Source organism: Myotis nattereri (genome assembly GCF_964212035.1).
Source record: "Myotis nattereri genome assembly, chromosome: 1".
Classification (NCBI taxonomy): domain Eukaryota; kingdom Metazoa; phylum Chordata; class Mammalia; order Chiroptera; family Vespertilionidae; genus Myotis; species Myotis nattereri.
Window position 1 is genome coordinate 22,500,389 of NC_138075.1, and position 15,049 is coordinate 22,515,437.

General features: G+C 43.9%; 1 protein-coding gene across 2 annotated transcripts in view; it reads right to left on the reverse strand.

Moving 5' to 3' along the window:
* Positions 1–12,359, reverse strand: part of IFT43 (intraflagellar transport 43) — a 71,557-nt gene extending 59,198 nt beyond the window's left edge. Inside the window, exons 1-3 of one of the 2 annotated variants that reach the window (XM_081105170.1) lie at positions 12,286–12,359; positions 11,514–11,661; positions 8,850–8,939 (exon numbers count right to left, since the gene is read on the reverse strand). In XM_081105170.1, coding sequence (XP_080961296.1) covers positions 8,850–8,930 — 81 coding nt within the window. In that variant the 5' untranslated portion in view covers positions 8,931–8,939; positions 11,514–11,661; positions 12,286–12,359. The remainder of the gene's footprint in view (positions 1–8,849; positions 8,940–11,513; positions 11,662–12,285) is intronic. The other variant, XM_081105169.1, reaches the window with a different exon arrangement.
* Positions 12,360–15,049: the final 2,690 nt, after the last annotated feature.

Consider the following 15,049-nt stretch of genomic DNA (forward strand, 5'->3'; position numbering starts at 1 on the left):
AAAGTGGCTCTGACCTCTCCTCTTTACCCCTCTGCCAGGCTTCAGTTTATTGTTTCCCCAAATCAGGTTCAAATGCCACCGGTGCAAGCAAGATGACTGGTGGTACATGGATGAGCCTTTTGAAAACAGCCATGCATGTATTTTAGTGTGAATTAGGAAAAATATTACTATCATTAATTGTAATTTCATTGATAAAAATTTTTTTAAATAAATGTATTTAACTATAAAATGGGAGTTGAGTTAAACAAAAATGTTAATAAATAATACAAGTGGTATATAGATGCCCAAAACTGTAAAACTGATCTGGGAATGCCTGGAGTTCATGCCCCATCATCTCTCAGAAGGACTGCCCCAACCACCTCACACTGGTCTCCTTGGGAACACTCTCCCCACTCCAGACCATCTTCCACATAGCTGTCAGATTTATCTTCTTAGACAACAAAGTCAACAATGTAATTTCTGCCCTAAAATATTTGTGGGCTCTCTACAACATACAAAAGAACCCCAAATTCCTCCACTTAGAAGACAAGGCCTCTGTCCCAATACATGAAATTGTTTACCATGCCCTGAAAACACCAGGCCCCTGTACAATGCAGGCCCTGAAACAGGCTTTTCCTCTGTTCTTCCCTCTCATTAGCAAATTCCTACTCACTCATTTCAAACCACCTCAGCGGTCCCCTCCTTTAGGAAGCTTTCCTGAAGTCCCAGACAGGGTTATTGCTCCTTCTGTGTTCCCACTCTGACACTACTTAAATACTATAATTTGTGTGCCTAGAGTTATATTATTCATTTTTATGTTGGAACGTGTATATTGAATATAGGATAAATGAGTGAATGAATGAATAAAATTCTACTTATAAATATATCAATAAAAATATATACAACAGGATGGGGGAAAAGAAGTATGGGGGATGGAGTTCTTTGTTATCACTGGTGAAGAATAAAAAAAACAGGAAGAGACACAGAAAAAAAGAGAAAAGGGAGAAAAAAAGAAACAGAAAAAGCTCAATAGGAGAGGAAAAGGTCGAGAGGCCTTTTACATTTGGTGATGAGTGCATGTACATCATAATGTATTCAATGAATTCTTTCATAATATTTACTGAGAACCTGCCTGTGACGTGGTGCTGTGCCAGGCACACACAGACCCCTCTCTGACTGCTTCCCTGAAAGTACAGGGATGCCAAGCACAATGCCTGGCACACTGAAAGCTCCCAATCAAGTTTCATAAGTGAATGAATGAATGGCTAAATGGATGTTACCTTCTACTCTACTCTACTCCAAGGTCACAGAGGTCACCAAGGTCACTGCCACCCTTCTCAATTTCTACCCATAAACCCCCAGAACAACAAAACGATGTAAGTAAACAATTAAGGATTGTTCTATGGGAAGGTATTGGCGAATAACTAGTCAGTGGCATAGGCAGAGATGCTACTAGAGGAGACAAATGAAGCAGGTCTCAAGCAGCACAAAAATTCTCACCTAAAGGATGCCTCATTCAAATGTTTCTTTGTCCTACGACTCAGAGAGTTCCATGAAATAAGAATTTCTCTGTATCTTGAATAGAACTGCATTTGAAGATAAACTGATAATACTTTCTAATTCTCATGTGACACAGATAATAATGATAATGATAATAATAATAATAATAGCATGTTACAGGCACTATTTTAAGAGCTTTATATATACTCTTATTTATCTTCCAACAACCCTATGAGATAGCTACTAGTACCATCTCCATTCAACAGATGAGGAAACAGGCTTAGAGTGGTTAAGTAACTTGCCCAGGGTTCATGCCTAGTAAATGACAGAACTGGGATTAAAGACAAAATGATCATCTATTCTACTTCTCGGGTTGTGTCAATAATAACAATAGCTGACGTAATGGTGCACTGCACTAAACTCCTTACATGCATTTCTCATTTAACCCTCCTCTTCCCTGCACCGCCGTTCACCCGGGACTTGTAGGAAGCCAGCCAGAGCGATTCTCCGCTTCACAGGTAGTAAAATGAGGCATAAGCTGTGGAAGGGAGTTGTACTGGGAGAATGACAGAGCCGGAGCCAGTGCTGGAGAATCTTGAAGCGCTCTTTCTAAATGCAGGCTCTACCCTAAGATGACATTCCCTCCCACACAGTGATGGGCCCCAGGGATGGGTCAGTGATGCGCTTATGTCCATCCCAAGGGAGAGTTCAAAACTGAAGCATGCAAAGCACGACATAAATATGAAGTGTGGAAAACACATTCCTCATGAGCAGTTCCACATCGAATTCCCTGCATCCCTCTTCGAAGACGTTATCAGAAGCATCATTTAATCCAGCCCATTGGAGAGGGACTATGAAAAAGGCTGAAAAATGTGACCAATCAGGAAAGTTATTTTTGTGAGAAAGAAGAAAAATGTCACCAAAAAGGGTCAGCAGATAACCCTACTGGGCTGAAAATAACTGCCGTGCTGGCAGACCCGTCAGGGACTGGGCGGAGGGCAAGAGACGTAATGCCAAGCGCCAAAGGAGCTCCAGCTGAGTAAAGCTGCTGGGGGATGAGGAAATTGGCCTAATTTGGGAACATGAGCCCAGCAGCATTTTTGAGATTCCTTCGAGAGAATCTGGCTAACTTTCAGTCTGAGTCCTTGGAGGAAGACCGAGGGATCAGGGGAGAGAAAGGGAACAGCTGTGACTCAAACACTTCTCTAGACAAGTGGATGAATAAGAGTGATCAAGTGAGAACTTACTCCCTCTCCAAAAGGATTCCGAGAGAGAGAGAGAGAGAGAGAGAGAGAGAGAGAGAGAGAGAGAGACCCAAAGTCTCTCTACTGGGAGGTCTGTGTCTATACCTAGCAAGGAGGTAGGAGGTTAGGTGGTGGGTAAGTACCTAGCCAGAGTCAGAGAAACTAAACTAGAGTCAGAGATAAGCTGAAGGACTCTGGACAAGTCACCCAACATCTCGAAGTCTCATAGCTTAAAATCAGATAATAATAGTGTTTACTTCATGAGCTACCATGGAGCTTAAATAGGATACTGCAGGTAATTAACAGAGAGGTAGCATCTGTTCCAATGTCTGCTAAAATTGCTTTATTATTGAAAGGACCATCTGCAAAATAAAAGATAAGTCACAGAGAGATCTAGACCCAAGAGAGACGTGCTCACCTAAAAGACAGGCCAACCCTGGTGATATTTTGCCCAAGATTACTTTTCTCCAACCTCCGGGTATGATAGTGTAACTTTATGGTAGAAAGTGTTGGGTCTTTTCTTGAAGGAGCTGTATAAGAGCAGCAGCATTTGAATTGATAGGAGGTGAAAGTTCAAGCAGAGAAATCAAACCCAGCTCAATTAGCACAGCTGGTCTCCCCAGAGAAAGTTATGTGCTTTAGACAAGTGAAGATCATCCTGGAACCATCTTCCAGTACAATTCCCAATGACTGTAATGCCAACTGGAATTGCTAACTGAAATATGCATCTAGTGATCCAAGCCTGATTTGTGACAGGTGGCCAAAAAAAGCCAAACACCAGAAGAGTGCAGTCATAAACTTTTTTAGGATTTGCCATTTCTTAAGAGGTTCCAGTGTGCTGGATATGATGCTAAGCACTGTATGTGCATTACCTAATTTCATCTTCAGGACAACCTGAAAGAAATATTCACAATTCTAATCAACTCTGAGTAAGAATAAAACTATTGGAAGAGTTCATCGTTCTGATCAATCAGTACAATGAAATAGTTAAGTTCCTTGAAATTTACCAAATGACCAGAGACCTTCCCTCTTCTTTGAGAGAGGGAGGACTGAACCACACATACCCTGTAAGCGAAAAGCCTCCAGGTGTCAGAAATAACTAGAAGAGAGTGACAGGCAATTCTATCAACATTTCCTGGAACTTCAGGGCTTACAATTTTTCACCGAACGCTACACAGATTTAAATTAAAAAAACTAGAGAGAGATGTGGGTTGATTTTTTGTTTTGTTTTGTTTTTACTACTGAAAAATAATTCTTCCCTTTCATACCCAAGGCTACATTAAAAAAAAAAAAAAAAAAAAAAAGCCTTAGCCAGTTTGGCTCAGTGGATAGAGCAGGGGTCCTCAAACTACGGCCCACGGGCCACATGCAAATACAAATATTGTATTTGTTCCCGTTTTGGTTTTTTTACTTCAAAATAAGATATGTGCTGTGTGCATAGGAATTCGTTCATAGTTTTTTTTTTAAACTATAGTCCGGCCCTCCAACGGTCTGAGGGACAGTGAACTGGCCCCCTGTTTAAAAAGTTTGAGGACTCCTGGGATAGAGTGTCAGCCTGCAGACTGAAGGGTCCCAGGTCTGATTCCAGTCAAGGGCACATGCCCGGGTTGTGGGCTCGATCCCCAGTAGAGGGCATGCAGGAGGCAGCCGATCAATGATTCTCTCTCATCATTGATCTTTCCATCTCTCCCTCCCTCTCCCTTCCTCTCTGAAATCAATAAAAATATATTTAATAAAAAAAAAAAAGCCCTGGCCAGTATGACTCAGTTGGCTGGGCGTCATCCCATGCACCGAAGTTGCAGGTTCAATTCCAGGTCAGAGCATATGCCCAGGTTGCAGGTTCAATCCCTCATGGGGGGCATATGGAAGGCAGCTGATTGATGCTTCACTCTCACATCAAAGTTTCTCTCTCTTTCTCTTCCTTCCTCTCCCTTTAAAAATCTATTTTTTAAAATCTTTAAAAAAAATCCACACACACAACTTTGCATAAATTCTACTTTTTTAAAAAACACATGTCAGTGCAAATTGCCAACCCAACAGCCATTCTATTCTCCTCTCCTCTCTAACAAAAAAAACCACACCCCAATGTTATGGGTGTGGCCACATGCCCAGTTGAACACTCCCTTGCAAAATAAGGTGGTTGTAAGACACAGTTCAGACCAATAACATGTAACTAGAAGTCCACTTGGTGAGGTCTCTGGCTACTGTTTTCCTAGAAAGAAAGAAGGGACACACTTGGTTGGCATTCACCTTGAACGCTTCAACTATCCTTTCTCTTCCTCTCCAGACTGCAGCTCTGATCCCAGGGAACAACCAGCCATTCTGCTACCATGAGAATAGGTCCCAAGCTCCAGATGGCAGAGCTGGAAACTAGAAGGGGAAAGGGTCATGCAGGACCGCACCAGCCCTGCCCTGCCCTGCCCTCCTCTGGGCTTCTTGCTGCGAGAAAAATCATGCCTGTTTGATTCAAGCACTGGGGTTGAGTTTCTGATGGATGTAGCCAAATTCAACACTAACAGACACACAAGGACACCTGAAAATCAATCCACCCTAAAAAAGCAGGAGTTTGGAACTCAAATGGGAAATAGAAGCCAGGCAGACCAAATGTGAGTAAATCTGACCAGGTGTATTACAGTAACAAGTGGCCAAGTGGCGAAATGGAGAGGGCAGGTCGCATGTACGCGAGCACTGTTACCAGCTCCAGCCTTGTGGGAATGCCAGCCCAGCACTCCCACCATGCCAACACTTCTGATTTTAGAAAGAAGCCCAAAATTTAGATTTTCACATGAAGTTTCCTAATTTATAAACGATAACAACCAAATAAAAAGAAAAAAAATTAAACTCTGCCCACATCAAACAAGACATGACTATAGGTGAAATTCAGCCTGAAGACCACCAGTTTTCAACCTTTGTAGAGATGGTTAAGGCAAACCTAAAAGGAAAAAAGTCTAGAAAAATAATGGTTAGCAATATATTGGGCACTTATGTCCCAGATTGTATTAAGGGCTTTACGTCTATGACCTCATTTTTCTCTCTAGCCACCCTTACGGGGTATGTAATATTAATATCCCCGTTTTAAGTAACTTGCTCGGTCGGAGTCATAGAACTAATGTGCGGCAGAGCCAGGATTTGAGCCCAGGCCGGAATGACCCACCTGCATGACCCCAAGACCTGTGCTGGTGTTCACTCGTGTAAGGAATGTCCACTGCACCCAGAAAGCACAAAAACTGCTTGGGATCCCTACTGCTCAACCTGCGGTTACATGAGGAGCAGCCTTCAAGAGCCTTTCCAATCAGTTCTAGCAGAGACCCAAGCTTACATCCTCTTCGTTACTAAAAACAGCAGAGCACTGTCCAAATACTTACTTATTCACTAGTTTACCGCATGAATGAACACTTGTGCCAGGCTTCTCCGTTATTAAAGTGCTTTTAATTGCATATTTCACTTAATCCCCACAGCAACCTGGTAGTATTGTTACCACTATTTGACAGATAATAAAATGGAGGATTAGAGAGATTAGTGGACTAGTTCAAGACCCAGGCAATTAATTAGCAGAGCTGTCACAAGCCCTGGTCTTCTGATGCCAAGTCCTGTGCTCTCTCTCTTCCAGTGGACCCCTTCTCTGCTTCCTTCGCCAGCGCTCCCAACTCTGCCATCTCGCTTTAAGGTAACTTGTTTGAACTAATTTCCTACTTAACCCTAAAGTAACTCCAATATGTCTGACAAGCCCAGGTACCACAGTTACAGTTTCAGGAATAGCTTCATCATAGAATATAGTCAGCGAGAGGACAAAAATAAATATATCAAGTAATACACTCGGAATGTAAATGGGCACACACACAAGTCTTAGGATCTAATTTTAGAAAGAAACAGCCAAAAAGTCCCACACAGCACAGTGAGCATCTGGCCCCGAGGGGGGGGGGGGGCTGCCCACACTGCTTTGAACCTCAATTAACCCAGGGAGAGAAGGAATCCTGGAATTCTGGCAGGCATTTCGCTGTCAGATACACCCATTAGACAAAGATGAGAATGACTTTTCATCATGTTCTCCCAGAAAAATGCTAACGCTCATAGTTTAAAAAAAAAGGAAATAAGCAAGTATTCCAGAAAGGCTGAAACCCTACAAGGTTCATCAGAGTCTGTGACTCTGGAGTTATGTGCTCACAGAACTGACTCTTGCTGGAAGCCAAGGGGAAGGGGGTGGGTAGAGGAACAGTGCTTACTGACCCCAGCTGAGGAGCCCATTTGGTATGGGGGCTACATCGGGCTTCAAGGCCATAGGTCATTCCAGGGCATCCTGGCCCATCACGGGCTCGCTCACCTGACCACTACAGGCTGTAACCTCCTTCACAATTAAGTAGACCCGTAGTCAGTCTTCCTAACTGCCAATAATCACAAGAATATAAGTTCTGTTATGGCAGGGAACCTTGTCTCTTTTGTTCACTGAAATATGCCAAGTCCTAAAATGGTGCCTGCACACAGAAAGCTTCAATAAATATTTGTTGAATAAATGAATAAGTCATCTGGCATTGCGATGGATCCTCCTAGAACTATAGTCTAAAGTGGCCAGAGGCCAAGAATAGATTTCCATTAACCCAATCATCTGTTTGCCCCTTTTCTCTTTAAAGATGTACCTTACTACAGTTCAAGCTTCTTGAGATCCAGGTTGGGGCTGGTATGTCTTCTTTCACTGTCTTTTTATATTATACGACCACACCCATAACCGTGCCTCCAATGTTCCACTATCTGCCAACCCCTGGCCCTGTAACAGTATTACTCAGCTTCTAAGCTCCCCCATCACACACTATGCACTTCATCCCCTCATCCTTTGCAATGTCAAATGCATACCTGTTCTGTGACAGACACTGTGATAACAAAGGTACAATGGGAAGACACACCCTTGTCTCCCAGAAGCTCACATTTCATGAGGGAGCCAGACTTGTAAAATGTTAGACTACAATGTAATAAGCACTATAATGGGGGTGCTATGGCCAAAGGTCACATACTAACAACCTTCAGGCCTAATCTAGGCCATAATTTTTATATTAATTACTAACCTCTAAAAATTGTTGCTTTCATATACAAGTTTAGACTGCCAACATCTCTTGCAAAGTCAGAGGATCTGGCAATACTGGGCCTGTGTTCCCCACAGCATCTGTCAGCTCTGGCTATGTAGTGGTTACCCCTTTAGAAGGGGCATTGGCCTCCAGTTCCCACAATCCCCCCCAACTCACACTCCCCCTACTGTTTTCAGGCAATGAGGCCAAGGGTCAGCTGCCAGCTTTTCTGCGCTGGCATGGTTGGTATCCTAGAGTAGAGAAATGATTCTCTGTACCCACATTTCTATCAGTGACATCCCCTCATCTACTCTCAACCTACTATGGGCCCAGGAGCCAGACAACGGAGAAGCTGGGTTTCCTGCTGTCAGAGAACTCAATGTCTAGCGGGGCTGACAGACACGTAAAACAAAAATTAGCATATAATGTGAGATGTACTATGGAAACTGAGAGGAAGGAGCCCCACCTCAACCTGGAGAAGAGCTCACTGACAGAGGGGATTACCCTGAAGCAGACTCTTGAAAAGGGCAACGTTTTTTCAAACGGACAAACGAAGGTGAAGCTGCCGAAAATAGTACCCTGGCATTAAAAGTATTGCTCATCAGGATTACCCACCCTCTACAAGGAAACCGGACAAATTCCCATAAGTCTGGGCTACTCAGAGGAAAAGTTTCCAGGAAAATAAGGCCAGTACTGATCCCCTTCCTGCCTGACACTGTAGGAAGTGCAGGTCCCCATGAGATGTCCAGGTGTGTAATCTAACTTGGTGTCACCAGCATGCCTCACTGGCCTTCATTCAGTAGAAATAACAACCTGGATTTCAACTAGATTTTGAAACTTCCCAGTCCCTTGCTTCAGCTAACTTTACAAAGTTCTTCCTTGAGAATAGAAAGCAATGCACCGAAACTATTCCAGCATCGAAGATAAAGTGTTTCTTTTTCATTTCTAACTCAGATGACAAATGCCCAGGAAGGGAATTCCCAAATCAAGATAGGAGAAGAGCTGACATTAAAGAGAAGAAATATGGAATACTAATTGGTAGCATTTCCTCAGATTTTTTAACACCCACCTCTCCAGTCAGAATCGAAGAATTCTTGCCACTGAGGGGATTCTCGGCTTGAGCTGACTCCTGTTGAGCTCGGCGACCCATCTTGGCCTCCTATAAGAAGAAATGAGGGGCACTGCTGACCCAAACATCTTTGAGCCGCTATGAGGACAAGAGTTCTGGGAAGATAAACAAGAACTGGATTTATGAATACATGGTGAAGTAATCTGAATATATTCTTAGCAAATGCTCCAAACCCTAAAAGCAACTAAGGTCAGTTCTCTTTGGTAGAAGAATAGGAAATTCATGGGTTAATGATCATAAGGTTTTCAATTAACTACCATAGATCATTTCTACCCAAAGAAATGAAACTAGAAATTCCTCTGGAATGGGCAGGGACCTCATGCCACAGTTTAAGGAAGAGTGTGGTAAAGGCTCCCATGTTCATGCAGGATTTTAGGAAGACCTACTTTCAAAGCTGCAGCTTGACGTGAGAACAGTTATCAAAAAAAAGTTTTTGAGAGAGAATTCCTAAATTCCATGGGAACTGCCAAAAGAGAAATACAGGTAGCGTCTGCTTTAACGTGTAAACTAAATTGGATTTCCGTTTACAACATGAAAGAAAATCTCTTACAAGAATGTTGAGACATCAGCTTTGGAAATCAGAACACTTCACATTCGGAGTCATCAAATGAACCATCTGCAGGTTTTCCCCAAAGTCCTCCTGCAGGGGAGGCTCTATATCTCAAATGCTTCACAACACATCAACAAAACTTTATTTAGGCAGACCAATGGGTACTAAAATATTTATTCATTTGTTGGCTTTTTAAAAAAATCTATTTTTATTAATTTCAGAGAGGAAAGGAGAGGGGGTGGGGGGAGAGAGAGAGAGAGAGAGAGAGAGAGAGAGAGAGAGAGAGAGAAACATCAATGATGACAGAATCATTGATCGGCCGCCTCCTGCACTCTCCCTACTGGGGATGGAGCCTGAAACCCAGGCATGTGCCCTGACTGGGAATTGAACCAGGACTTCATAGTTCCTATGTCAATGCTCAACCACTGAGCTACACCAGCTGGGCCATTTTGAATTTTAATCAATCATTTAGGTTTCAGAGATGATGGAAACAATCTTCCTAATAATAAGCAGCTCATTTTTTTCCCCAAGGCAGACAATTCCATTGCTTCACTTGTGGTTATGCTTTTCCATTTATCACAGCATTGGATATATAAATATGGCATACCATAAGCAGTGGTTGTGCTAAAACAAAAATTCAATGATCTTGTCTCTAAATGCTATTTTTAGATAACTGCTCTAAAAATTAAGTATGTTAAAATGTTAAACTTTTCGAAGACCCCGTTATAAGTCCACATGTATGGCTAATAGAAAAACTATTTCATTACCCAATCTTATATATTTTGAATGTATAGTCTGTTTATTGTCCATCTTGCCTCACTGGAATATAAGCCCCATAAGGGCAAGGACTTTGTTTTATTCGCTGCTTTATCTCCAGTGCCGGCATTAAGAAGGGTTCAGCAATCTGGAGAAGGGGCTGTGTGTAACTTAAATTTAAGAGTCCAGAGACAAAACATAATTTTGAAAGGCATTTGGGGGTCAGAGGAGCCTAGCTAAAGAAACTAAGATCGCCTCGTCTCAGGACCCATGCTTTTTATTAACACAAATTGTCCTGAGGTGAGGCAGAGATATATACATCAAAGGGTCCGGTTTCATTTACAGAGGCATTGTCAGATTTGGGAAAATCGCCTTTGGCTGTTCAGGTGTTTGGCCAGTAGGAGGCAATAACATGTAGATTAAGATGCCCTGAGCTGTCTGGCAGCAAACAATCAATTTAATGCATCCTTTTCAGGTTTGGGGAAATGCCCTTGCTACTCCAGATGATTCAGCCCTTGCTGACACGCTGGAATTGGCTTCCGGACCTCCAGCACCTATGAAAACAGGCTCAATAAGTGTTAGTTGAAAAGATGAACGAAGAACTACATTTATATAACCCGGTACTACACAAGTTCACATATCAGAAAAGCCTGGTGACCTAATATTCTCCTTGGTCAATCAAGCAACCTGCTTCGTCCTAGAACAGAGGTTCTCAACCTGTGGGTCACGACCCCTTTGGGGGTCGAACGACCCTTTCACAGGGGTCGCCTAAGACCAACGGGAAACACATATAGAATTACATATTGTTTTTGTGATTAATCATTATGCTTTTATTATGTTCAATTTGTAACAATGAAACTACATCCTGCATATCAGATATTTACATGACGATTCATAACAGTAACAAAATTACAGTTATGAAGTAGCAACGAAAATAATTTTATGGCTGGGGGTCACCACAACATGAGGAACTGTATTAAAGGGTCGCGGCATTAGGAAGGTTGAGAACCACTGTCCTAGAACTATTTGTTCGTATGCTTCAGCTCTCCCTTAGGGAGGTGCTCCTATCCAGTGCCTTGGAGGACAGCAGATGCTACCAGGGTATTTAAAAACAAAATAACATTTAAGAGAGTCCACAGTCCACAGCGCAGGCTAAAGCTCTGCCCGGTGGCTCAATCTTTTACTAACTGTACTCTTGACTATCCTAAAGGTAAAAAGGCTTGGAGGGGGGTGTTAATGGAGTTAAAACAAAAAATCGCTGAACTTGAGTCTTGACTCCAGCTTGGTTTGTTACTGACCCTCGACTGGGTGCATCGCAGCTACAGAGGAGCGGCAGCGAACGTCTTCTAATAACTTAGCAATCGCCAGGCACTGTGCTAAGGCTTTCCCACGCATAATCCTATTCCGTCTTCACTGCAACTCCTTAGGGCAGACAGCAGCATCGTTCTGAGACGAGGAGCCCGAGGTTCGGAGAGGTTAGCTTTTTTTAGACCCTCGCAACAGCTTTAGACTCCATCTGACCTCTGGGCCCCAGCACTCAACGTTATAAATCTGAGTCTTGCTTTCCTTAACTATAAAACTGAGGAAAAGCCTAGCTCCCCGGGGCTACGGGCCAAAAAAAAAAAAAAAAAAAAAAAGCCCAGCCCTGCCTGCCATGTATGAGACAGTGCGGGTTTTATGTAAGTTCGCCGTAAGGAGAGTCCGGCGGGAAAGCTCTAGAATGGGCGCAAGGACGGCCCTGGCCGCAGAGCTGTCCTTTCCAGGGAGGTTCGCCCCTGGGGCTCCAGAAAGCCAGGGAGAACGGGGCAAGTTTCCACTGAGCCCGGAGGACGGCGGGGGCGGTTTCCCACTTCCTGAGGATTTTAAAGAAAGAGAACCCCAGGCTGAGCCCCCCGCGGCCCGGGGGCGGGGCGCGCGAAGCCACCGCCTCCTCTCCGCCTCCGCAGTGCGGCTCCGGCCGCTGGGACCGGCCGCACGAGGCGCCGCCGGGAGCCGGGCCCGCGGAGCCGCCCCTCCCCACCCGCCAAATTCTGGCCCCAACCCGCCTCCCGCCCCCGCCACAGTCCTCACGGAGGTGGCCGGGCCGCGGCGCCGCTCCTCGCCCGGGTCCAGCACGTCCTCCATCGCCGCGGCCGCCTGACGTCACTTCCTGGAAACCTAGCGGCCCCTTGGCGTCCCTGACGATGGCTCCGCCCTTCCGTCCCGAAATTTAAAGGGTCGAGGCATTATTCCTGGATTCTCTGTACCATCCTCCAACTTAAATATTTCCTAAACGCCTTGCTTGACATCCGGAAGAAACCGCCACGTATCACATTCCGCTAAGGCTGCTCCTGTGGGACAGTGGGAAAACATTTGCCCTTTTTTAAATACGTAAGTTATTCATTGCAAAGCACCACTAATAGTAGCGATTATTCTGATCCCTCCCATTTATATAACTCTTTACAATGCACAGAGGACCTTCACAGTTATTAGCTCCTGTGAAGGGCATAGCAACCTTGTATGGGAAGCAAGATATGTTGCATTATCTCCATTGCACAGATGAGGAAACGGGCTACAAGGATCAGGTGTTAATAAATGGTTTATAACGGAAAATGCAATATACATAATCTCTGTCTTCAGAAACGTCACAGAGAGGCGGAACCAACACATCAAAACCCCTAGTAGTAATAACTTGCAAAAGTCAAATAATCCTTCCAACAACATAAAGTAAGCAGCAGCAATATTCAATGATTCCACAATTGAAGATGTGCGAAGTGATGGCTTGAGGGAAATCATTAAGCAGCAGAGCTAGGCGCCTTTCTGGCACCGTATCTAACTGGAGTATTTTTCTTCAGCCCTTGTTACTGAGTGCCAGCCATCCTCCTAGGCCAGTAAAGGAAGATATCCCTCAAATTCCCAGTTCGAGGGCGGAAGAAGCTTTCCTTTACCCTCTGAGTTCTTTTGGCTGGTCTAATAATCAAATCGATAGGAGACAGACTAACAAGAGAAAAAAACAAAATTTAATTACATAAATATGGGAACCCCATATATATGAATCAGAGATCCCATATAATGAGAAGTCAGAGACAAAAAGGGGAAAAGAGGTACATGTGACATTCTGAGCTAAGGATGAAGTAAGACACCTTGGGGCATCAGAGGGGATGAATATCATTGCAGGAATAGAAGAACAGATGTTCAGTAATTAGAGGTTTGCCTGGCACTATAGATAAACAGAGCTATAGATACAAAAAGTTATTTCTGGCCCTAGCTGGTTGGTTCAGTGGATAGAGCATCGGCCTGTGAACTTAAGGGTCCCCTTCAATTCTGGTCAAGGGCACATGCTGGGGTTTCGGGCTGGATCCCCAGTAGGGGGCGTGCAGGAGGCAGCCAATCATTATTCTCTCTCATCATTGATGTTTCTTTCTTTTGTGCTTTTCATCATTGATCTCTCTCTCTCTCTCTCTCTCTCACTCTCTCTCTCTCTCATTTCCTCTCCCTCCCTTTCTCCCTCCCTCCCTCTCCCTTCCTCTCTGAAATCAATAAAAATATATATTTTTCAAAAAAGTTATTTCTGGTGATAACTCTTATTATGGTAAGGCCTCTAATTTAAAGTCTTTAAGGGAGAAGTAAAAGTTTATCATGAGCCCCCAGGGGCTCCATTGTCTTCAGCTCAAAATAATTCACATGTCAAAGTGGCACATCTTGAGGAGGCCTGTTCTGAACCCCTTCACCAGCCTAACGGGGCAAGTAATTTGAGTTTTCATTGACTCCCCATATAAGATACCAAGTCAATACTACTGGCTCTGTCCCTGGCCCTGGTCATCTGGGACTCCTAGGTGATGGGCTCATGGCTGTGAAAGTGAGCAGTGTCTCCAGAATCGCACTGGGGGTAAGGCCTAGATGGCCACTAAGCAAAGACTTGGAAGCGTGAGTAGCAACCCTAAAACTAAATACCCAGTAAGTTACTCAGTTCAATCATTCATCCATATGTTTACTGGGTAGGGTTGTGACAGCAACAGCATTACCTGGATGTCAGAAGAACTGAGGTCTCATGCTAGCTCTGCTGGTAACTGCCTGGGTAGCCAGGCAGAGTCTCTCTGGACTCAGTTTTTTCCCCTGTAATTACTCTTAGAGATTATCCCTAAAACCTTTCACTTACTAACTCTGATTCTCAGTGAGAATATTAGATTTTTTTTAAATATTTTTTTTTATTGATTTCAGAGAGGAAGGAGAGAGAGAGAGAGAGAGAGAGAGAGAGAGAGAGAGAGAGAGAGAGAGACACCTCAATGATGAGAGAAAATCATTTTTTCCAAGGCTGGCTGAATTTCAGAGGCATAGTTATATTCATAGACCTGCAATAGGCTCCTCAGCCTAAATGTCAGTGGTGATACATACAGGCTATATGACCTTAGACAAGTTATTTTTAAGCTTTCTACACCTAGGTTTCCTCGTTTGTTATGCAAATGACAATAATGCCCTCGCAAACCAGAAAGCCCCTATTAAATATCACCTCCAGCACTCATAAGCAGTATGGCCTTTTATTTTATTTTACTTGTAAATGTGTTTTTATTGATTTTTAGAGAGAGAGGACGGGAGAGGGATAGAGAGATAGAAACATCCATGAGAGAGGAACATCGCTGATGGGCTGCCTCCTGCACGCACCCCTACTGGACAACCAGAGCGGGTGCCCTGACCAGAACCTCTTGGTTCCTGGGTCCACGCTCAGCCGCTGAGCCACACCGGCTGGGCAGCAGTGTGGCCTTTTAAAAATCTCTCTGTGGCCCTGGCTGGTTTAACTCAGTGGATCGAGCGTCGGCCTGTGGACTGAAGGGTCCCAGGTTCGATTCCAGTCAAG